The following is a 25235-nucleotide window of genomic DNA, read 5'->3' on the forward strand; positions in this document are numbered from 1 at the left end:
AGTAATATATATTGTTTGGAGCCGAGTGGGGGCTCATTTTTTGCACAGCGAGGTGACTATTTTATTGGTACCATTTTGAAGTGCATACAAAGTTTTGGTCAATTTTTATTCCATCTTTTTTTGGGGAAAGGTATGACATCCCAAAAAAACACCAAAAGGCAATTTTATTTTATTTTTTTCTGTTAACATTTACTGTACAGGATCTTTAGTTTTATATTTTTGCCAATGAGACTTTTTTTCAGACATGAAAAAAAGAAGTTGAAGCTGGTAGTACGAAGCGCTAGGATGTCAAAATGAGGGGCAAACAGTCCATGAGCTAAAATTTTAAAAGTAAGCCAAAGCAGCTCACCAGTAACCCCAAAGGTGTGAAATGTGGAAAATACAAAAGGTAAAAGCTGGTGATAAGAAGTGCTAAGGCATATAAAATTTAGCAATTACAACCTTTAATAAAGTCCTTGAAAAAACACAACGCGTTTTGACGGCATGCAAGCCGTCTTCATCAGGTGATCGCCTGATGAAGACGGCTTGCATGCCGTCAAAACGCGTTGTGTTTTTACAAGGACTTTATTAAAGGTTGTAATTGCTGAATTTTATATGCCTTAGCACTTCTTATCACCAGCTTTTACCTTTTGTATTTTTTTCAGACACGGCAGATATAATAATATTAATAGTATTTTTTTATTTTTATAGCGCCAACATATTCCGCAGATATTTAGGATTGCTGATTTTTTGGGGGTTTATTTCGGCAGCCGCTACTTTTTGTCCATCCCTTTAAGAAATGATGGAATATTTATCGTTCTGACTCTTTATTTGCCTCCCGCTTGTGTTACTTCTCCATCTTTTCCTTCTCACCCAGGACTTCTCACTTTCGGAGTTGTGCTGCCGCCCATCCGGTTTACATTTCGCTAAGAGACGGGGATAGCGGGTTCTCACGGACTAACGGCCCTGAAAGAACCTACTATAGAGTCCACGCTTCATCCCCCGCATGGAGAGGTGTGCCCGGCCAGTACACCTCGGTCCGGGGCTTGCACTTTTCCAGTCCCCTATTCGACGACTCAGTGGTAGAAAAATCCTTAAAGTCTTTGAAGGACAAAAATAAGAAGCTGGAAGAAGGTGGCCCGGTGTACAGTCCCAACACGGAAGTGGAGACCGTGAAGAAGTCTATAGGACAGAGGGTGATGGACGAGTTAAAGCACTATTATCACGGCTTTCGGCTTCTCTGGATTGACACCAAAATCGCAGCCCGGATGATGTGGAACATCCTCAATGGGAGTAATTTATCCAGAAGGGAACGGAGACAGGTAAGAAAAGGGGGGGTATGTAAGGCGGAGAACACTGGGAGACTGCTCCTTTGGGAACGGCCACCATATTGGATCTGCATGTGCTGCAGTCGGTGATTTACCTGTGTTCGGGCTCGTCTGTCTGCTTCCTTCCCCGTGACATATCTGCACAGAGGCGGCTGAGTCACCCGGGTGTATTGCACTAATTGTTTCCAGTAATTGGCAGGACGGGCTGCCAGGACGCCCCGCTGCCAACGCTGACGTCTGTGGGTAATCTCCACTGTTTTGTTGTCTGGGATATCAGATCGATGTTACTTAATGGGGCGTACGCCCGTCTGCCGTGTTCTCGAACACCTTTAATCTTCAGTATACGGAAGATTAGTAGTTGTTTTAGTATGAAAATGGCTTTTGAAGAAAAAATAGAATAGATGTTAATTGCATCCAGTTCCCACTCTTCATATATAGCAAATTTCCTTTTAATCTGGCACCCAGTAATCCGGACTGTGTCCGTTTTAAGCACTACTGTGCTGAAAAACTGAGGAATTTCCGGGGAAAGGAAAACTCATCCAAAAACGACAGTTTGTGGAGTTTTTTTTTTTTTTTTGCATCTTTTTGATTAAGCACTGCCTTTTTTTCCAGTTGATTCAATCAGAATCTATTTCAGAGAACTGACAGGCACTTTTTTTTCCCCAGTACATCTTTAAAAAAAACAAAAAACAAGACACTCCTCATATGAACACCATATAAATTGTCAGTGTTTTTTGATGAGGATTTTAGAGCTGATCTGCACAAAAAACTGTTACTTGTACAATGTTCGCATTTAGTTTTTGAGCAGAAACTCTCAAAATCCTCCCCAAAAACTTGGGAGTTTCCACTCCAAAAACTCAGCAAAAAAAAACTGTGAACATACCCTGAAAGGTTTTATTCCGTTACTTAAGTATCTTTTCATTATTTTTTTATCGTTTGAGTCCCCTGTCACTCCGATGCTCCCTAATTGGAAGTGATAGAGATTTTCATTCCTGCAGTCCTGTACTTCCTCCCTGCTGATAGACCGCTACAGCTAAAATCAAACACCTAACATTGGCCACTGCAAACTTTTTTTTGGGGGGGAGGGGAATCTCATGCTCAGAATGATCCTAAAAAAACGTCAGGACAATACTTGCATTAAAATGTTTTTGTCTGGGTGTATAGTTTTACTGATATAAGTGGGTGTGAGAAGCAGGGGGGTAAAAGGCCAAATACTATGTGTATACACAAGGTTTGTATTGGTGGGTGACCCTTAGGTGCTCTTGTAACTAAAATAACCTTTATAATTCCCTGCTTTTCACGATATTTAGTATCCGTGCGCTTGTAGAGAATATGCAAACTGCTAAAGTCCTGTGATTACAGCAGCCTCTGCACCATTGCTGCAGACTGGCCCAGCAAAGTCCTGTGGTTACAGCAGCCTCTGCACCATTGCTGCAGACTGGCCCAGCAAAGTCCTGTGGTTACAGCAGCCTCTGCACCATTGCTGCAGACTGGCCCAGCAAAGTCCTGTGGTTACAGCAGCCTCTGCACCATTGCTGCGGACTGGCCCAGCAAAGTCCTGTGGTTACAGCAGCCTCTGCACCATTGCTGCAGACTGGCCCAGCAAAGTCCTGTGATTACAGCAGCCTCTGCACCATTGCTGCGGACTGGCCCAGCAAAGTCCTGTGGTTACAGCAGCCTCTGCACCATTGCTGCAGACTGGCCCAGCAAAGTCCTGTGGTTACCGCAGCCTCTACACCATTGCTGCAGACTGGCCCAGCAAAGTCCTGTGGTTACCGCAGCCTCTGCACCATTGCTGCAGACTGGCCCAGCAAAGTCCTATGGTTACAGCAGCCTCTGCACCATTGCTGCAGACTGGCCCAGCAAAGTCCTGTGGTTACAGCAGCCTCTGCACCATTGCTGCAGACTGGCCCAGCAAAGTCCTGTGGTTACAGCAGCCTCTGCACCATTGCTGCAGACTGGCCAAGCAAAGTCCTGTGGTTACAGCAGCCTCTGCACCATTGCTGCAGACTGGCCAAGCAAAGTCCTGTGGTTACAGCAGCCTCTGCACCATTGCTGCAGACTGGCCAAGCAAAGTCCTGTGGTTACAGCAGCCTCTGCACCATTGCTGCAGACTGGCCAAGCAAAGTCCTGTGGTTACAGCAGCCTCTGCACCATTGCTGCAGACTGGCCAAGCAAAGTCCTGTGGTTACAGCAGCCTCTGCACCATTGCTGCAGACTGGCCAAGCAAAGTCCTGTGGTTACAGCAGCCTCTGCACCATTGCTGCGGACTGGCCCAGCAAAGTCCTGTGATTACAGCAGCCTCTGCACCATTGCTGCGGACTGGCCCAGCAAAGTCCTGTGGTTACCGCAGCCTCTACACCATTGCTGCAGACTGGCCAAGCAAAGTCCTGTGGTTACAGCAGCCTCTGCACCATTGCTGCAGACTGGCCCAGCAAAGTCCTGTGGTTACAGCAGCCTCTGTACCATTGCTGCAGACTGGCCCAGTGAGTAAAGAGGGGCTGTACATTGTTATGGCTGTGTGCCGATACAGCCTGGACCCCCATTTATTATCCTGATTGTATCTAAGCCATGGGAAGAGAGACCTGGGGTCATTGTAAAGTAATTATTCTTGTCCTGGACTAAGACATTGATGTTCTTTTCTGAGATCAAAATCGTATCGACACCTGGCGTCTCCACCGACCGGCTGTTCTCCGCTCTCGCTCTGCCGGGTGCACGGAGCAGTGGTCATTCCTGGGTACCGCCACTCTGCTCTTATTAAAGTGAATGGGAGCTGAGCTGCAGACGATCACTACACAGTGTGCGGCACTGTTGTGTCCCAGCTCTGTGCGCCAATTCCTGCCACCACAGGACCTGGCTAACAGCAGTGTGCCGGGGCTTGGGTCCGATGAGCGATATTGAAGAATGGGTCGTTAATGTCTTAGTTGTGGACAATCCCTTAAAGCAGCCAGAGCTCAGAGCCGCTGTGGTCAGACCCAGCTGGGTCCACGCAGTATCTGGAATAGCTGCTGTGGCCACTGCAATGAACGATGTACAGCATCTCACAAAAGTGAGTACACCCTTCACATTTTTGTAAACGCTTTGTTACAATGTGAAGTAGTCTATGTACAGCTTGTGTAACAGTGTACATTTGGTGTGCCCTCTAAGTAACTCAACACACGGCCAATTATGTCTAAACCGCTAGCAAAAAAATAAGTGAGTACACCCCTAAGGAGTGTACACCGGGGGTCAGACATCACCGGGTGCTGCAGTGCGGAGTGTCAGGGCAGCTCCTCTTCTTCCGGTCAGTTTTGGGCCCAGTTTTTGCTTCAGGGTGAATTCACTCATTCAAGATTTTGTTGCAGAATATTTCTACAATTAATGCTTTTCTTTCAGACAACCCCTTTAAGGTAAGCTAGTGAACAATGTAAGGGTAGCAAAAGCTTACACACTCTTAAAAAGTATTAAGATTTCATTTTTTCCAATGCTGTGCTATGAAATGGTGGCCAGACACATTTCACACCCGTTTTCCAGCCTCGGTACAGATTAGCTTGTGGTTAGCGCGCCTCGTGACTTTGATCCTTCACCTCTTTTATCCCATTTGTTTCTTCCAGTTCCTGAGGATATGCGCTGACCTCTTCCGGCTGGTCCCCTTCCTCGTCTTCATCATCGTCCCATTCATGGAGTTCCTACTCCCAGTCGTATTGAAGCTGTTTCCAAATATGCTGCCTTCCACGTTTGAGACCACTTCAAAGAAGGTGAATATCTGATCTGGAGGAGCACGCCGCTCCAGGATTTAGGGGTTGTTTTAAATTGTGAGTCTTCCCAAAACTAGATGTAGGATATTCCTCCTTGTGATATTTGCTGTCTTTCTTGCACCCCCCAGGAGGAGAGGTTGAAGAAGGAGCTGAGAGTAAAGCTGGAGTTAGCAAAGTTCTTGCAAGACACTATTGAGGCGATGGCACTAAGGAACAAAGCCGCCAAAGGGAATGTGACCGCCGAATTTTCCAACTTTTTTCAGAAGGTATGACGCCACCCAATAATGTATTCCCACTTCTGCTGGTTTCTTCCTACATTGAGTTTTTGCTGCAGAATCTGCCCCTAAACCGCCTGTGCTCTTACTCTGAATTCTAGCACAAAATATATTAAGGAGGTGCATATATTTTTGGGGGACCAGCAGACACCAAGCACACTGAGGAAATGCTACCCAGAACTTTGCAGTCATGGGTGCCTCAATGAAATCTTGCATCAAGGTGTAAGATTTTGTATTTTAGTCTTAGAAATTTAATGTCTGTGACTAAAATACGGATTCCAGCAAAGATCTAAAGTTCCTGTATATAAACCCCCACCCCCCACCCCTCCTGGAGACCGTAAAGGCTTTAATTGATTAAAGGGTTGATAACATGAAGAGGTGTTCCATTATCCCTGTAGAACCACCACCTCACCAAAGATCTCTGGCTGCTCAGGGAGGTCTATGATTGTAAGGCAACGTGCTGTGATTGGTAAGGGGGTTGATAACTTGAGCTTGAGGAAAAGCTCCTGTATTCCTCTACCGAGTTCATAGGATGCTGTGCAGGGAATGGGCTGACAATAAAAGACTCATTATTGATAAGTGGGGTTGATAACCTGAGGAAAAGCTCCTGTATCCCTCTACTGTGTTAATTAGATGCTGTACAGGGGAAGGGGTGACAGCAATAGGCTGTTATTGGTGAGAGGGGTGTTAACATGAGGAAAAATTCCCGTATCCTATTTTTCCATCCTTTGGAGGCTGTAAAAGGGTCACCCCTCACACAAATCACAGCCTTTTACTCCATTATAGCCTCCAAAGAATGGGAAAGAGGATACATAAACTTTTCATCGGGTTAACACTTAGCAATCGCAGCCTGTTACTGTGACCCCCCCCCCCTGTGCACAGTATCCTATGAACCAGAAAGAAGGATACAAGAACTTTTCTTCAGGTTATCACCCCTCTTACCAATCACAGCCTGATGAAAAGTTCCCCTTTTCCCCATTGGACTATGATTATTGAGCCTGGTATAATTTTAAATGGCTAATATTTTATATTTTAATGTGTTAAAGTGATTTTTCCGTGGTTTTTGGCGTCGTCGGGCTGCAACGTACTATGTATTTCCTTGAGGGGAGGATGATGCCTGATTCTTCTGTTCTTAGGGGAGATAAGCTGCTGGCAGAGATATATGGCAGCTGCTTTCTCCTTTCTGCCCATTCAGAATACATACATACTCATGTTGCTGGCTAGTGCAAGTGACAAGCTGAGGGAAAGTAAGTAAAGCCCTATGTGTAGGGTGGGTCTCCCCGCACAGTGATCCCAGTTACACGCTGGGCCGGCCGGTGTACCAGAGGTCACAGAGGAGGAGAATGAAGAGCCGCCAGTAAGTGACTTATCTCTCAATGTCCTTTGTCCTTAAGATTATAAATGATTTCCAGGAAACCAGGAAAGGACCGATATTAAATTCTGCCTTTTCAGACAACACCTTACATAACAGGATCTTATTAACCGTTCGCTGTTCAAACACCCTTTTTTTATTTACTCCCTTTAATTTCGTCATGTCATTTATCCCCCCCCCTCCTAAAAAACAAACACAAAATTCAGTTGTGCTTTTTTCTTTTTTTGCGCCATTCATTATGCAGTAAAGATGACTCTGTGTCATGATTCTTCCAGTCAGTTTGATTATGGTCATACCAAACACACATACTTTTTTTTTTTTTTCTCTTTATAGCGGCATACATTTTTTTTTTAAACTGTAATATAAAGAAAAATAAAGTAGATTGTGTGACATTTTATTTATTTTTTTGAGACCGGTAACTTTTTTTTTTTTTCTTTAATGTTGATGAAGCCTTTTGAGGTTTTGTATGAGAAACTGTACTTTTTATTGGTACCATTTTAGGAGTTCCATACGGCCTTTTGATCTTTTGTATTGCATTTTTGTAGGGGGAGGTGCATATTATTATGTGGTGTTGTGTTGTTGTTTTTAATTATATTTTTTAATTTTCTTTATGGAGATTATATATATATATATATATATATATATATATATATATATATATATATATATATATATATATATATATATATATATATATATATACATTTTTTTTTCTATTAATTGGGAAAAGAAGCACTAGTATACTAATATATTTTTAAAAGATTATTATTTTAATATAATAAAATAATATTTTTTAAAATATAAAGAAACTAGTGCTTCTTTTCCCAATTAAAGGAAAAAATATAACCATATTTTGTGCTGCTCAATCTGTAAAATTATTTAAACCATTAAATGGTCTAAAGAAAAAGAAAAATCTATAATTAAAATTGTATATTTTTATTATTATTATTTATTAATTTTCACTTTTAGTTTCCGTAGGGGTCTTTTAACCTGTGAGGTTGACAGTGGCATTTAAGTGATTAAATGGCAGCAATCAAAGCTAGGAAGCTCCGGTTGTTGCTGTTAGAGGCCTTCTGTGGAGCAGCCTCAGCTCTTGTGCCCACTCCTTCAACCCCCTCAGTCTTCAGGGGTGTTTTTTACGTTGTGGAGCACGTTATATTGTGCACAGATTTTCCACTACACATCACAGAACTGTCTGAGTGTTAGTTCACCAACGGCCATCTCTCCTCATCTCCCCTCCTCCATAGACGTGCATGCTCGATTTTTTTTCCGAGCGTGCATGCATGTGCTCAGAATCTCTCCCTAGTTGCCTGTAGGAATGTGCTGTGTGGCCCATGGGCCTGTTCCCCCTTCCCCTTCTTACAGACCGGCACCGGTGTAAGGAAACGTCTTGCTTTTACTTCCAGATCCGGAGCACCGGCGAGCGGCCCAGCAATGAGGAGATCGTGCGCTTCTCCAAGCTGTTTGAGGACGAGCTGACCCTGGATAACCTGACGCGGCCGCAGTTGGTGGCTCTGTGCAAACTCCTGGAGCTGCAGTCCATCGGGACCAATAACTTCCTCCGCTTCCAGCTGACCATGAAGCTGCGGACGATCAAGGCGGACGACAAGGTGAGCTGTGCGCACTAGATAGCGGCGCGCGTCACAGGCTCCACAGCCTTCTCGGAGGAGCCCACCAGATAGGCTTGAAAAAATGCGACGAACTGATGAATCATCCAAAGAAATCTGGAAACCTAAGAGCTCACCCACCAAGTAATTAAAAACAAAACAAAAGACACCACCTATAAATTAGACTTAAAATAAGACCCACATTTTTGGAAGAATTTAACGTAAATCAATAATAAAAGCCACAAATGGAATTTGGAACTTCGATAAATTATTTGGTATGAAAATGTAGCTTTTTTTTTTATAGAGGTTTAAAAGCTCTTTCTGGATTCTGGAAAATCCAGTTTAGTTTAAAAAGAGAAAAAAGGTGCTTTACTCACTCTCATCGGGCCCAACACCGAGTTTCCACCGCAGCTCCCAATGTGTGATATTGCCTGCAGCGCAGATGTCATGCAGGCAATCGGTGCGTTTTAATTATTAGCTGCAATGTGACCACCACTGCAGACAATCACCGGGAGCAGCGTCAGAGATGAGGTGCTGGACCCAGGGATGGTGATTGAAGCACAGGTATTATTATTATTATTATTATTATTATTATTTTTTTATTTTTTTTTCAAACAAACCAACTGGATTTTCTAAAAATGGATTTTCCTATATTTTCAAGAAAAATAGAAACCAACTCCCATCAGTCTGGGAAATGTTTATGATGCTTTATGTTCTTTTCGGTGACAGCTGATCGCAGAGGAAGGGGTGGACTCGCTGAATGTTAAGGAACTGCAGGCCGCGTGCCGTGCCAGAGGGATGAGAGCGCTCGGCGTCACGGAGGAACGGTTACGAGAGCAGCTGAAACAGGTCAGAGACTGCTGCAAAGCCTCCCACGTTCATACATGTATATCGTGTCTATTAAATTCTCGTACGTTACATCAGAGAACCCTCAGGGCATAAACTTTTGTCAATATTTTTTTTTTTTTCTAAGTGCTTTGAAAAGTCCTTCTTCTTAATGTTACCTTAGTAGGTATGACGTGTGTGACCAGTGGGGCAGGAACGATGGTAGGAATCAATTTGTGAAGCCCCTGGGGGTTCCAAGTGCTCACTATGCATCTAGATATGTGCCTTGCGGGGTCTAGTTTCCAAAATGGGGTCACTTGTGGGGGAGCTCCACTGTTTAGGCACATCAGGGGCTCTCCAAATGCAACATGGTGTCCGCTAACAATTTGAGCCGATTTTCCATTCAATTTGTTAGCGGACACCATGTCGTGTTTAGAGAGCCCCTGATGTGCCTAAACAGTGGAGCTCCCCCACAAGTGACCCCATTTTGGAAACTAGACCCCCCCCCCCCCAAGGCACCTATCTAGATGCATAGTGAGCACTTGGAACCCCCAGGTGCTTCACAAATTAATCCGTAAAAATAAGTGTTTTTTTTTCCACTTTTTCATTTTTACGAATCAATTTGTGAAGCACCTGGAGGTTCCAAGTGCTCACTATGCATCTAGATAGGTGCCTTGGGGGGTTTAGTTTCCAAAATGAGGTCACTTGTGGGGGAGCTCCAATGTTTAGGCACACAGGGGCTCTCCAAATGCAACATGGTTCCAATTTGTTAGCGGACACCATTGTGTAGTGTATGTCAGGTTGATGTGCGGTGTGGTGTAGTGTATACACCACACACACAACACCTCACATACACTACAACACACACAACAATCTGACATAGACTCCTCAGCTGAGTACGCCCTAGACTGGGATGAGCGGGACGGGTGGGACATTTTGTGTGCATGTGTTAAAAAAAAAAAAAAAAAAGTTTTTTTTTTTTTTTTTATTATAGTGTGAGTGCTTGGTGTAACCTTCTGCAGTCACGTGTAGGGGGTGCGCTCAGGAACACGGGGCGCATGAGGGGGTGGTCAGGTGTAGGAGGGGGCTGAGGAGATGGAGGAGCCAGCAGCAGCAGCAGGGGGGTGATTACAGGGGCAGAAAGGGGAGCAGGAGCCGGCAGCAGCAGGGGGGTGATTACAGGGGCAGAAAGGGGAGCAGGAGCCGGCAGCAGCAGGGGGGTGATCACTGGGTTTGCGGGGGGGGTGAACACTGGGACGGGGGGGTGATCATTGGGAGGGGGGGTGATCACTGGGACTGGGGGATGGTGGGTGTGATCGCAGGAGCAGTGCATTTACACTGAGCCTGCTGCTGCCTGTGATCACAGTCTACTAGCTGTCAGAAGGAGAGCAGCAGCCGGTGGATGAAGACGTGGAAGATGGAAGGAGCGAAGGTCGGGGTGCAGGAATGAAATTGGGAGGGGGGGGTCGGGGGGAAGTGGGGGCAATACTACCTGCTGCGGATCAGGGACGGGATGGAGCTGGGGAGTTTCAGCCATCGTGAACAACTCCCTCCACATCTGATTGGGGCTAGTGTCCATGTGACGCTAGCCCCCCAATCAGATCTGGGGGGAGGGGGGGAACAGAGGTGACACTCCCCCCAGCCAATGGCTGATGCTATATGCATCAAGCCATGCCCAGATAGTAAATATTTCACCAATTTCCATTGGTGAAATATTCATTCCGATTGGCAGTTTCACTTTCACTTTAGTGAAACTGCCAATCGGGGGGGTTTTAGGCATGGGGGGGTTAATCCACCACCTGAGGGGTAAACTACAGGTGTCACAGTTGCAGTAGCAACTGTGACACCTGAGCGACCCCGCCCGCACGCGCTGCAGGGGCGCGATCCCTCCATGTCACAGATGCTGTGACACGGGCCGGGAACGAACTGATTTCCATGTCACAGACGCTGTGACACGGGTCCGGAAGGGGTTAAAGTAAAAAAAAAAAATGGCGACAAATGTTAAACATTGTTAAAAAAAAACAAGCAAACCCTTTACCTCTTCAGTCCTCTTCTGGACCAGTAGAGAAACTCTTGACTTTTGCTGTACTGGAAGCTCTTATAATGACAGCAGCCCCCAATGCTTTTTTTGCTGGATCATGGGGGCTATTGGAGAAGGGTTATGTATGTATTTTTCCCCTTCATCAATAGTTGGAAAACTTATTTCATTTTTTTTCCCAGTATTTACTTGTTAAGGATGTATTTCACCCTAATAGATGTTTTTGTGAAAGGGGAAAGTTTTCACATTGTGGATGCTTCTTTCTCTCTCCCGTCAGTGGCTGGAGCTGCACTTGAATCAGGAAATTCCCACATCGCTGCTGCTATTGTCCCGGGCTTTGTATCTCCCTGACACATTGTCACCAGCTGATCAACTCAAAACAACCCTGCAGACTTTACCCGAAAGCATGGTATGTACGTCACCCCCTCCCCCAACGGGGTCAGCATATGTATAATCAGCGCACACGCTCTGCACAGTGTAAAATATGCTTTGCTATTGCAACCAATTCAGACAATACTGATCCTAAATCAATGTTGCATCAATCATGTCGTGACCACTGCAGACAATCACAGGCCTAGGCACTCACTTGTCGCACCTGTATCTTGATTGGCTGCAGCGGTCACGTAACTGATCAACATGACGCGCCTGAGCTGATCCAGGCTCTATAATACCAGATACAACTTTTGTCCTCTGCTTCTCAGGCTAAAGAGGCCCAGGTGAAGGTGGCCGCAGTGGAGTGCGACAAGGTGGACAACAAGACCAAGCTGGAGGCCACGCTTCAGGAGGAGGCGGCGATTAAGAAGGAGAAGGAGATGGAGAGGTTGGCTGAGGTTGCCAAGGAAAGCTTACAGACAGCAGCTAAGGTAAAGCTGTGCTTTCTTATTGGATTGAGAAAATCTGGAATACTGGAATAGCAGCAGCGCGATTATGTGTCGACCCGCCACCGGCGCGTGTGATTCACTGGGGGAAATGCAGCCTGAGATAGACTATTGTGCCGGGTCTTCTTACACCGGAGGACCCAGCACATCAGCCATTGATGTCTGTGTGGACTATGTAATACCTCATTTTCCCTACCGTGGCGCTGCAGGAAAACTGAACACTTTTTTTTTTTTTTTCCCTTTCTAAATTTCCCCAGATTTGCAGCGGATGACGAGGGGCTCCTGCATGCGGACACGATCTGCTCAGCTAATGTTCTACCAAAAAAGCATTTTTATTTATTTTTTTTCCATTTACCTTATTGGTCAAATAGGTTTTATATATTGATATATCAGACTTTTACAGATGCGGCAGTATTGTGGCTTAAAAAAAAAAATCATATATATATATATATATATATATATATATATATATATTAGTTAAAACCAGAGGTTTCCATGTTTGGTATATCCTTCCACAAGCTTCTCACAATATTTGGTCGGAATTTGGGCTTATTCCTCCTGACAAAACTGGTGTAACTGATCCAGGATTGTAGGTCTCCTTGCTCGCAGCCTTTTCAGCTTTGCCCATAAATTTTCAAAAGTATTGAGATCAGGGCTTTATGATGGCCACTCCAAAACATTGTCTTTGTTATCCTTAAGCCACTTTGTTACCATTTGGGCAGTATGCTTCGGGTCATTGACCATTTGGAAGACTCCTTTCTGCCCAAGCTTTAACTTCGTGGCTGATGTCTTGAGATGTTGCTTCAGTATTGCCACATAATCTTCTTTTCTCATGATGTCATCTATTTTGTGAAGTACACCAGTCCCTCCTGCAGCAAAACAACCCCACAACATGATGCTGCCACCCCCATGTTTCACAGTTGGGATGGTGTTCTTAGGCTTCCAAGCTTCTCCCTTTTTCCTCCAAACGTAACGATGGTCATTATGCCTAAAAAGTTCAATTTTAGTTTCATCAGACCACAGGACATGTCTCCAAAAATTTAGGTCTTTGTTCCTGTGTGCTTTTGTTTTTGTCCTTGGGTTGATACAGTACTCGTTTCACTGTGGTTATTGACACAATCTTATCATCTTCACAAGGTCTTTTGCTTTTGTCCTTGGGTTAATATGCACGTTCATCTCTGGGACACAGAACCCGTTTCCTTACTGAGCGGTATGATAGCTGGACATTCCCATCTTGTTTGTACTTGCATATAATTGTTTGTACAGATGAATGAGGCTCCTTCAGGTATCTTAAAATTGTACCCAAGGATGAGCCAGACTTGTGCAAGTCCACAATTCTCTTCCTGATATCTTTGCTGATTTCTTTAGACTTTTCCATGATGCTACACAAAGCAGCAGTGTGTTTCAGGTGTGCATTAAAATACATGCACAGGTGTGTCTCTAAAGCTATCAGAAGCTTCCAAACACATGACATCATCATATGGGTAGCCCAGAATTGTTTAAAGGCATAGTAATCTTAGTGTATGTAAACCTTTGACTTTTCAGTAAGTAGTAAAAATGCCTTAAACATTCTCTCTCTCTCTCTCTCTCTCTCTCTCTCTCTCTCTCTCTCTCTCTCTCTCTCTCTCTCTCATAAATTTTTATTCATTCTATTTTTGGCTTCCCAAACTAATGATGACGTGACTTAAATGCCTGTGATTGGCGGCAACATTTCAGGGGTTAAACAGCAGCGATCCTAGTTGGCTTGAGTTGCTGCTGACAGAGGCAGGTGCTGCCTGCATAATGCAGCCGGCATCTGCCCTGTGTAGAGCGGGATCAGCCTCCTGAGCCTGCTCCATACACCCCGAGCCACTTCATGTATGAAAGATATATGGAGCATCAAATTTAACTTGCAACACCCAAAAAAATGTTTCGGGCTGTAGTAATTTGGCCACTGAGCCAGCTTATCTTTCCCTTTTATATCTTCTTAGGTGGAGGCCGCTCCAGAGCTGGAATCAGTTTCTGCTGAAGTAAAGATCAGCCCAACAGAAGTGCCAGAAATGTCTCCAGCACAAGCAGCCGACCAAGCGGAGGTCCTGAGGGACGCTGCGCCCATTCTGGAGGGGATCAAGGTTTGTATCCTGCTTTATAATTCCTTGTCTGTGTATCTTCTGTTTAGTGATTTCACAATGTAAAGGGATCCTGACAGTGGACACACGATGCCTGATCCACGGGCAGCGTGATTGGACATCAGCTGTCAGGTTCCCTTTATAACTTACAAGTCCAACTAGCGCTAAAGTCATTAAATGCTCATTTTAATGTTGTGCAGGGAAACGTTCACACTGCTTGCTAACCAGGATTATACATTTTGTCTACACATGTCCAGCATCATAAATAGCATTGGGGGATACAGTGCCTTGGGTGGGTGTATGTCCTACCACTAGGAGGCTCCACACTAGGTAGAAATAATATTACTGGCGCTGCCTGGTGGGCTTTAGCCGCTCCTCAGACGCAAGACAGCTCAGTTTTAGCCTAGTATTATTATTTGTTAGAATATATTTTTTATTTTAGCTTTTTTTTCCTCTTTGTAGTGTGGCTGTTCCCCACTTTTTTTCCTTCACTCCAGGGAGAACACTATGTGCACTCCACAGTAATGTACCTCCCTGCAGACCCCACATATCGACCGGTCACCTGTCCTCCGAGGCTTATGCCGGAGCACAGAGCCGGTAGCGCTCCCATTTGGACTAGCGACAGCTCCCAGGGTCTTCACCAAGGTTTTCCCTTCTCTCACGATGCTGCTCTGTTCAGGAGTTCTGGCAGTCATTCCATATCTCAAACAATCTTTTGTTGAAAGTCTCGTCTAGGGAAAATATTTTTGTCCAGTCTCCAAATCGCCTTCGATTCCTTGCAGCTCTTTGGTTAGATCATCAACCAACAGAAGTCATGTTGGGAATGCCATCCCAACACCTGGAATTTCAAGGCATATGACCTTCGACACCTTGGTGGGTTGGGGTTTCCTAACCCCAAACAAGCTCTCCCTTTTGCAGGCCAAAGTGTCTTTTGTTGATGGAGCCCACATACCCAATCTGTTTCTGCTGGACGGCATCAGTCTTTGAGGCGGTACGCTTTGCCTAGTTTTACCGTTCCCCTTTGCAGTATTCCACTTTGTCTCTTTGGAACAAGTCGGTGGACCCTTTATATCATCACATTTATCTTATCGTTCAAGTCTGCAGAGATCTTTGTTGGTTGACAGCCCTTGCTCTACTTTGTGGCAGGTCCTTTCTTCCATTAAAATGGAAGGTGGTGAGGACCAAAAGCAGTCTCTCTAGCTGGATAGCGGAGTTCAAGTGTACTCATGGTGTCTGGAGGAATTCCAACCCCAGATCAACTTTCTGGAACTGAGAGCCATCTTTCTGGTTCTCTCCCACTGGTCCTCCCTTTCCGTTAGGGCTGTGGAGTTGGTAAGCCAAACCTCCGACTCCTCCATTTCCATGACTCCGACTCCCTCATACATGGCTCATGTTTAAGTGATAAATTTACTGTAGCACAGATTTATCTCAGCTAAAAGTCTAGACCCTTAGATCAGGAATAGGACAGACATTTATAGGACATTTCATAACTTTCCCAAATTCTTATGAAAAAATATTCCCCACAAACTACATTGAATTAGTGTACCCAAATTATTATATATTTTAGGAGTCGGAGTCGGTCCATTTTATACCGATTTAGACTCCACCAAAATGGACTCCAACTCCACAGCCCTGCTTACCTTAACTGTCCTCTTTGAGTACAAACAGTCTACTCTACTGCAGTGGCCTTCCTGAATCATTGGGGGCACCAGAAGCCCCTTAACCATGAAGGAAATGGTTAGGTTTCTTCTCCATGGTTCACATTCCCAACGTGGAAAGCTGGGCTGCAAACTTTCTCCGCCTAGAAACCCTGAATCTGTTGCATCCTCTGAGGTGTTCAGCCAGCTCTGTCTTTGCTGGGGCACGCACTTCGAGGATCTCTTCACAGCTCATCTCAATCACAAAGTCCCAACCTGTGTTGCCAGGTCCTGAAGGCCTTTGCAGCAGATGCACTGGTCTCTTCTTGTACAGAGTTCTCTGCTCTGTTCCCTTCACTTCCCTGTGTCCTAAAGTGGGTCAAGACAGAGGATGATCCTGATATCTCCGGACTGTCCTTGCCGGGCATGGTTCACAGACGTTATCCAGTTAGTTGCAGAAGCTGCCTGGACCCTCCCTCCTCATCAGGACTTTCTTCCACAAGTTCCTCTCTTCCACCCCACTTTCCCTCAGCCGCTTTTTATGCTGTGGTTGTTGCGAAGACAAGGTTTCCTGATCCATTGACATTTCTGACTTTGGTGTCCAGACCATGCTGAAGGCTCGTAAACCTCAACATACCACACTTTACCTCCGCACTTGGTAGCCCTACTTTTTCTTCAGTCTCCTCTGGATGCAGGCTCAGCTTCTCCTGCCCTGAAGGGGTTAATTTCTGGCTTTTTGCATACAGGTCATCATCCTTCTGGGGGTGGGTAATGCCACCTGGTGCCTGTAAGGAGGGGAGCAATCTTGAGACCTTATCCTTATTTTTCTCTGCTCTCCTGCAGTTTACATTTTCAGCCTCTTTTGCAGCATTTCCCCAAAGTTTCTTTTGGAGAAGGTGACATTTGTTGCCGACAGCCTCCATTCACAGGGTGTCTTGAGCTCACTGCTTTTTCCTGCAAGACTCCCTTCCTTCCCCATTAGGGCAAGATGGTCTTGCATCTGCTGGCATCCTTTCTTCCAATGGTGGTCCTGGCTTTTCACATCAACAAGAACATCGTCCTAACCTCCTTTTGCCCATCTTTGGTACACCATCTTTTGGAGCAATTTTCCCGCCCTTTAGGTCTGGTCAGGGACATTCAATTCTACCTGATTCCTTTATGGGCCATCAGCCTCCAAAATGACCTTTCATAATAGTTCATGTTGGTTACTATTGAGGCCTACATGGTCAAGGATAAACCTCTGCCGTTTCTAGTTGCATCTTATTCCGCAAGGGTGGTTGGGGACTACTGGACCGTCAGGCTTTGTGCGTCTATCTCAGGTTTGCAAGGCTGCCACCTGGGCCACTGCCACCTTCATCATCCTCTACAAAATCCTTTATGGCTTCTACGGATGCCACCTTGAGGAGTAAGGTGCTGCAGGTAGCTCTTTGCAGTCTGCATGTTCATTTTTTTTCCCTCACCCATTGGGACTGCTCTGGAACGTGCCATGGTCCTGTCTCGCCAGTGCCATCAACGAGAAATGTGGATTTTTCTGCTTGCTCTAATACTTTTTTTTTGTTGACTATATTGGAGGACACCGCTCCCAACCTACTGCTGGTGTTCCTTCCCGGGGATCACTTCTCGTTGCCTGTGGTCTTAGTTTTATTTCCTCGGGTTCAGGTTCTGGTTGTTTCTTTGAGTAGTTTTTGGTTCTGCTTCTCTCCTACTGTGAACCCGAACCAGAGCTGCCTTGTGTCTAAGGAGCGGGTATAGCCCACCTGCCAATACTTTTCTTTACCTAATGTTGAGCCTCTTAGAAGCAGGACCTATACCGGTCGGAGGTCGTCGTCAGTGTCCGCCGGAGGTCGGCATCCGCTGTAGGTCGTCGACCTGGGCTAAATGGAAGAACGTTATTTTTTACTCTACTACAATATCTCCATAAAAGTGAATGAATCCCATTAGTAGATGTGGTATCGCCGCATTCTTGAAAGTCTGATTTATATTAAAAAAAAAAAAAAAGAATTAAATAACCAGATGAGATAAATGCTGTAAAGAGAAGGAAAATTAAAACAAAAGTAGTCCGCCGGAGATTGGCGTCGTCGTCGACCTGGGCTTTTATAGAAGAAGGTTCTTTTTTACGATGTGCTAGAATATCTCCATAAAAGTGAATGAAATAATCAGAAGTTCAAGTCCCATTAGTAGATTTGGTATGGCCGCATCCGTGAAAGTCTGATTTATAAAAAAAAAAAAAAAATAGAAAAAAAATATACCAAACTTCTACTTTTTTGCTGTTCTCTTTTTAATCGTACTGACCTACCTGAGGAATTATTTAAGGGTAATTCTTACTACACCATAAATGCCATGAAAAAACTTGGTGTGACTGACAGATTGCCTGTCTTTGTGTTTTTACGAATCTACCGGTAAATTCCATGATGGTGACGGGCAGTGGGACAATTCTTACATTGACTTTACCTTTCAGGGCGAGGAAATAACCAAGGAGGAAATTGACGTTCTGAGCGACGCCTGCACCAAGCTCATAGAGCAGAAGAAGCTGCTGACGAAGGAGAAGGAGGAGCTGTCTGAGCTGAAGGATGACGTCCAGGAGTACTGCGAGGTGAGAGGGGAGACCAGGAGTACTGCGAGGTGAGAGGGGAGACCAGGAGTACTGCGAGGTGAGAGGGGAGTCCAGGAGTACTGCGAGGTGAGAGGGGAGTCCAGGAGTACTGCGAGGTGAGAGGGGAGACCAGGAGTACTGCGAGGTGAGAGGGGAGACCAGGAGTACTGCGAGGTGAGAGGGGAGACCAGGAGTACTGCGAGGTGAGAGGGGAGACCAGGAGTACTGCGAGGTGAGAGGGGAGACCAGGAGTACTGCGAGGTGAGAGGGGAGACCAGGAGTACTGCGAGGTGAGAGGGGAGACCAGGAGTACTGCGAGGTGAGAGGGGAGACCAGGAGTACTGCGAGGTGAGAGGGGAGACCAGGAGTACTGCGAGGTGAGAGGGGAGACCAGGAGTACTGCGAGGTGAGAGGGGAGACCAGGAGTACTGCGAGGTGAGAGGGGAGACCAGGAGTACTGCGAGGGGAGACCAGGAGTACTGCGAGGTGAGAGGGGAGACCAGGAGTACTGCGAGGTGAGAGGGGAGACCAGGAGTACTGCGAGGTGAGAGGGGAGACCAGGAGTACTGCGAGGTGAGAGGGGAGACCAGGAGTACTGCGAGGTGAGAGGGGAGACCAGGAGTACTGCGAGGTGAGAGGGGAGACCAGGAGTACTGCGAGGTGAGAGGGGAGACCAGGAGTACTGCGAGGTGAGAGGGGAGACCAGGAGTACTGCGAGGGGAGACCAGGAGTACTGCGAGGTGAGAGGGGAGACCAGGAGTACTGCGAGGTGAGAGGGGAGACCAGGAGTACTGCGAGGTGAGAGGGGAGTCCAGGAGTACTGCGAGGTGAGAGGGGAGTCCAGGAGTACTGCGAGGTGAGAGGGGAGTCCAGGAGTACTGCGAGGTGAGAGGGGAGTCCAGGAGTACTGCGAGGTGAGAGGGGAGTCCAGGAGTACTGCGAGGTGAGAGGGGAGTCCAGGAGTACTGCGAGGTGAGAGGGGAGTCCAGGAGTACTGCGAGGTGAGAGGGGAGTCCAGGAGTACTGCGAGGTGAGAGGGGAGTCCAGGAGTACTGCGAGGTGAGAGGGGAGACAATTCTGTTCATCTTAAACTGAACCACTTCAGGACCTCCCAACCAAAGACATTTTAATTTTTGCATCTTTTTTTCATGATACATGGGGCCTAATTTTTATGTTATTGTTTATTTTTTTTAATATGGGTCTTTTTATTTATTTATTTTTAATTTATTTCACACTTTTTGCCCATTATAAAAACTTTTTTTTTATTTGGGGGGAGGGGGGGCACATTTCAACATTTTAAATAAAGTATATAAAATGTTGAAATGTGCCCCCCAATAAAGAAAAAAAAAATAAAAAAAATAATGACAATGTGTGAAATGGAAAAAAATAAAATAAAATCTGATTTCCCTTGTAACCGGGGCTGGTAGAGTCACCTGGTTACAGGGATAATTCAGCTTCCTGCATAGCAGACGTGACTTGATCTCCTAGTACCCAGCAGCTCCTGCATTTTCCATACAACCAGTGATCACATGAAAATAAATCATTGATTGGTCAATAGAAAAAGTGTATGTAATTGGCACTATATTCACAGATCATACACACAAAATCACTGGTTTTTGCATTTTTTTAATAGATACTAATAAACAAACACAACACAATTCTCTCAAGAAAAAAAAAGTGACCATATCCAATATAAAGATTAAAAAAAAAATCAGGTAGTACAAGAGTAGGGGGCAGTCACCCTAAAATGACCACTGACCTCCTCCCCAATCTACGCGTTTCTCCATAGGATAGGCTTCATCAGGAGCACATGCTATGTAAGTTCATAGAGCGACAAATATGAAAATGAGTCGATCACTTAGCTGGTGAAGACGCCAATGGCATTGCTCTTAAATCAGCCCCGTGCAGTTTCTTGATAGCGATGGCCTTGTGGATAAGATGCCTCATGCATGCTCTGGATTCAATGTCCAAATGTGGGTGGAAGTCTTGCCTAATGCCAACATAGAACTAGCCCCCACCATGTAGCATGTCCACCTTTAGACAATGATGAAGGTTTACAGGCTTATAAACATCATCTGCACCACACATAGATATTAAGTTGTAGCAATGTTGCAGGATTTGGAGGAAATAAAGAAGGAACTTTCCAAGTCTGGACAAGAAATGGTGGTGGAGGAGTCGAAGGCAAGCAAGAGGCTGACAAAGAGGGTGAACCGCATGATCGGGCAGATGGACAAAATCATAACGGAGCTGGAGAACGAGGACAAAGTTCTGGATGAAGGAAGTGCTGCTTCTCCACCAGTTGGGTAAGTGCATGACACTAGTGGTGTCTTAGGTGAATTTTTATCCATTTTTTATTTTTTTAATAAAACTATAGTTTCTCCAAGCCTGATGATTGGCTCCTAGGCTTTCCATTGAGCCTGTATTCAATCTTTCAGGAAAGGAGCACTCAACTAAGCTTCTGCGTCTTAGTTTCCATGATCGGCGGAGGTCTCAACACCTGAGCCGCCATCAATCAAAACCTCCTCCTCTAGATCCACAAAGTGTATTCCTCGTTACTGAGGGAATATTTGACGCATCGCTCCATATAACTTTGCTCAAGAATCTCTCTGTATTCTTTTTTTTTTATGTAGTTATTAAATTGTAATACATTCTATATAATTTATTTTTTTAATCTTCCCCTTTTTCCCATTCAAAGATAAATAAATTAAAAAAAACTAAAAAAAAATCCTATTTGGTTTCACCACGTCCTTTTTACACTCCTTTTTAAAATATAAAAAAAAAATCCATACAGGAAGTGACGCAAAGAAATGAGGAGAAAAAAAACTATAAATCAGAATGCCAGAGTTGTTCTTTTTCACTCGCTGCACCACCCTAAGAAATGCAATAAAAAGACATCAAAATGCTATAAGTAACCTGAAATGATACCAATAGAAACGTCAGCTCATCACAAAATAAAACAAGCCCTCGTACGGCTCCAACTGCAGAAAAAAAAGTATGAATCTCAGAAAATTGCACATTTTTGTAATTTCTAAAAAAAAAAAAAAAAAAGTTACAAAAGTTTGAAAAACTTCAAAGTTTGGAGTTGTGCTGATTGCACTGACTTGGAGACTTGGGTTGCAAGATCCTTTATCGCGCAATGAAACGAAACCCTAAAACAATGGGGGAATTGTTTTCTTATTTCACTGGTGGAATATGGAAGGGGGAAAAATAAAAACAAACAAATTAAAATTATGCTGTAGTGCTAGAACGTTTCGCCCCTGCTGAATCCTAATTAATCTATATTGTTTCAGTGTGGCCGGAGTATGTCGTGTTGTGTTTTTTTTTTTTTTTTTTTTGTGTGTGTCTTGTATTTTCTCCTTCTGTGTTCTCCTGTAGTCTTGCGTCCCGTTTCATGTCCATCGTGTTTGTGATCATACAATCATTTCCAGATCTTTTGTGAGCGGCAATCATCAGAGGTCACCGGCTTAATCGCCTCTCCCTGCTTCCCTTTTCCCCCTTTTTAGTTTTTTGCTTTGGCTCTTTTTCCCTTATTTTAATAGCTATAACTGTTTGCTGTACACAGATTGTATTTCGCCTTTAGGGAGAATCTCGTCAGCATTAATGAGCTCATTAACATCATGAGGCACATCCAGAAGATCCCGGAGCCAAAGCTCCTGAGATTAGCCGAGGCTCTGGACGAAAACCGGGACGGGAAAATCGACCTCGATGACGTGGCCAAGGTATGAAGTGTGTTTTCACACCTGCTGCTTCTGTTAAAGACGTTGAATTGATACCCTATATCCGTAGGATAAGTGATTGATGTCCCTTCCAATGAGACCCTCATCGATCCCAAGCGCCATGTAAGTGGTGCAGTGGTTGAGCATGAGCATTGCCGCGCCATTCATTCCCTACGGGACCATTAGAGATACCGAAGTACCATGTTCGGTTGATCTTCGACACATTAAAAATTAAGGAAGTGTCTGTGTTCATGCTCAATCACTGCCCTGTTCTCAAGATCGATGGGGACACCACATAAAAGGCCATATGTTGCTTCTGTTACGATGAGCAAGATGGGTGGTCTGTGCGTGCTCCCATGGTCTGCAGCGTCTCCGGACTATCCTCCAATCGAGTATGTTGGGGTCGTCATTAGTCGGTGATTTTGCACAGGGAGCTGCCAGCAGTGGATCTTGATTTGCCCAAGTGTACTCAATGGCAGAACATTCCTCAGACGACCATCAATAACCTCATTGATGGCAGCTGAGGCTGCTATCAATTCTGAATAAATCGAGATGTTATGAAAATGTTTCCATTTTTTCATCATTGCGAAAGTCTAATGCACAGGACAGGAAGTGTGAGTCTAGTGTTGAGCCTAGTGCCCAGTGTGAAAATTGTAATATTTTATTAATTTTTTTTTTTCCACATTTCCCCTCTGTCTCCTCTCAGGTCGTGGAACTGATTGACAAGGAGGACATCGACATCTCCACCAGCCAAGTTGCCGAGATCATGGAGCTTCTGCAAAAGGAGGAAAAACTGGTTGTGAAAGAGAAAGCGAAAGAAAAAGCCGAAAAGGAGCATGTGGCGGAAGTGCAGAATTAGACCTCACCGATCCATATTCTATGTACACACGCACATCTCGTAATTTATCCATACAGCTGCTACCGTGTTTCTAATGCTTTTTCGGGTGATTTCATTACCAAGTGAGATATTCGCGTGCACTGTCGTATGGAGTGAAATAAAGGCTTCGTGTACAGTGACCACCATTCCAGGAGCAGCGGGCTTTGTACCACTTTAGTCAATATAAAATCCAGTGCTATTATTTTTTTCACATATATTGCACAATTATATATATAGATTTTTTTCTTAATTTATGGGATTGTAGACTTTTGGCTTTATGCTCCTTTCCATAGTAAACAACCTGGTCTCCCTTGGATGTGCCCTGTTGTGCTGTATCCCTATCAGATGCCTTCCACCTGTCCCGTTGCATTTGATTTTGGCCATAAAAAGGACACCATTCGCACAATTTTTCATAAAAAAAGTGGCATTTTATGCTAATTTTGGGCATTTCCAGGTCAATGTGTAGTCACTTGACATATTGGGCCCTATAGGGGATATAGCAAAATGGAGCGATGTGCACAATTCGTAAAGGCTGTAGTAAAATTTTGGCATCTGTATAGTCCTTATATAGGATGTGGAGGTGGAATATGTAAGTAATAGCCCTGTGCTGGTTGGTGGATCCCCATAGGAAAAAAGTTAAGGCGGTTCATAGTATGGTGTAGGGAAGTACCCATGGCAGTACCCTTAGGGACTGAAGTAGAAGGTGCAATCCCAAATATGTAGAGGTTCACACATTCATGCGGTCCTATGTAAGTAGAAAAGACATCTTAAAGGGATACCAGGCTCTTTCTTATGGCCAAGAACAGCTGGAAGATACATTTCATACAAACCAATCCATCCATTTTTGGTTTAGTTTCTGGGAGTATAGCAGAACCTTGTAAAAAGGGGGTTGTCCAGGATTAGAAAAGCATGGTGACCACGCCTGCCCATAGGTTGTGTCCAGAAATGAGCAAAAAAGCGTATGCACTACCCCAGTCCATGGAAGCCAGATGGGGGGCTGCTCAAAGCCCCCATGATGTCACATGACACCTAGTGACTGTGCCTCATGTGATATCATGGGGTCCAAGTAACCACAAAAGGCGCCCAAAATATATTTAATGTTGCAGTGAATACCAGTGCACTAGAAACTGCAATACCAGACACAACCCATACACAGGTGGGGCGCTGTTTCAAGAAGAAGCCGTCATTTTTATTTCCCAATCCTGGAAACCCCTTTAATTAAATAAAGCTGCTTTCTGTGCACGCTCTCCAAATCCTAAACCTTTAAAGGGACTCTTCATTATTGCTGCTGTTGGTTATGGGCTTCAAGCAACCAGTCATGACCTAACGGCTACATTGAAAATGCCCTTTAATTTTTTTTTTATTTTTTTTTTTTATATTGGCCTTTATTTTTATTTTTGAACCTATTAATTTAATTTTCTGCGGCTGCCTCCCGGGGGGCAAAGAATGTATTATTGTGAAAATATATATTTTTATGAATTGCCTTTATTCATATACTAGGAAAAATCCTATTTATTTGAGGCCCGGTTCTGCGGTGCTTTTTTTTTTTTCTTTGTGTTAAAGCCAGGAATGTAATATAATTTTTTTTTTTTTATATTATTTCTATGCGTTTTAATACGGCAGCACACAAATCTTCATCTAGTCATTAGTGGATATTGTCCAATACTTTTTATACTGATTATAATAATACGGATCTGCAATGACTCTAATCTTCCTGTGTATGATTGTAAATAAGATAAATGGCGATGTGACGGGCGGAGGAGAGGGTGGTGGGCTCGCCCCGGGGGGTTCCTGTTTCTCTTACTGCTGCTTTGCTAATAAAACAATGTCTGTAGAAATATCCAGACGAATGTTCACTGTGTATATTCTTATTTTAGAGAACTTCCCAAAATCGGTGAGTTCTACCCCTATCTTACTAGACTCTTCGGATCTATCACTTGCCTAGAGATCAAAATGGATCTTTTAGTATAAATTAATATCGAAATGTAAAACTGTTTTCAACTGGAAACTGTGAAAAAGCTTCTGTTGACAGATCCTTCATTAAAAAAAAATGACACAGGATCGCTGGGGATCCAGCTGCTGAGACCCCCACTGATCCTATGACTAAGGGTCCCAAAGTCCTCTTTGAATATAGAGATGGTCGCACATGCTCACTATGATTTTCAGACTTTGAGATCCCCATGTTTCTCCTGTAGTGGTCGCTGCAAGAGAAATGTGTGACTGCCTTTATGCCAATAGGCCCTTTGGGGAGGCGATTATCAAAAG

At 44.5% G+C, this 25235-nt stretch overlaps 1 protein-coding gene across 2 annotated transcripts in view; it reads left to right on the forward strand.

The window, feature by feature from the left end:
* The window catches only part of LETM1 (leucine zipper and EF-hand containing transmembrane protein 1), a 28116-nt gene extending 3308 nt beyond the window's left edge, over window positions 1-24808 (forward strand). Inside the window, exons 3-14 of one of the 2 annotated variants that reach the window (XM_073649092.1) lie at window positions 857-1301; window positions 4901-5044; window positions 5173-5310; window positions 8098-8301; window positions 9028-9147; window positions 11439-11570; window positions 11863-12024; window positions 14010-14150; window positions 18243-18377; window positions 20493-20680; window positions 21940-22096; window positions 22800-24808. In XM_073649092.1, the coding sequence (XP_073505193.1) occupies window positions 857-1301; window positions 4901-5044; window positions 5173-5310; window positions 8098-8301; window positions 9028-9147; window positions 11439-11570; window positions 11863-12024; window positions 14010-14150; window positions 18243-18377; window positions 20493-20680; window positions 21940-22096; window positions 22800-22952 (2119 nt within the window). In that variant the 3' untranslated portion in view covers window positions 22953-24808. The remainder of the gene's footprint in view (window positions 1-856; window positions 1302-4900; window positions 5045-5172; window positions 5311-8097; window positions 8302-9027; window positions 9148-11438; window positions 11571-11862; window positions 12025-14009; window positions 14151-18242; window positions 18378-20492; window positions 20681-21939; window positions 22097-22799) is intronic. The other variant, XM_073649093.1, reaches the window with a different exon arrangement.
* Window positions 24809-25235: the final 427 nt, after the last annotated feature.

Source organism: Phyllobates terribilis, unplaced genomic scaffold, assembly GCF_046119375.1.
Source record: "Phyllobates terribilis strain yellow unplaced genomic scaffold, ASM4611937v1 Scaffold_1__5_contigs__length_1240528914, whole genome shotgun sequence".
NCBI lineage: Eukaryota > Metazoa > Chordata > Amphibia > Anura > Dendrobatidae > Phyllobates > Phyllobates terribilis.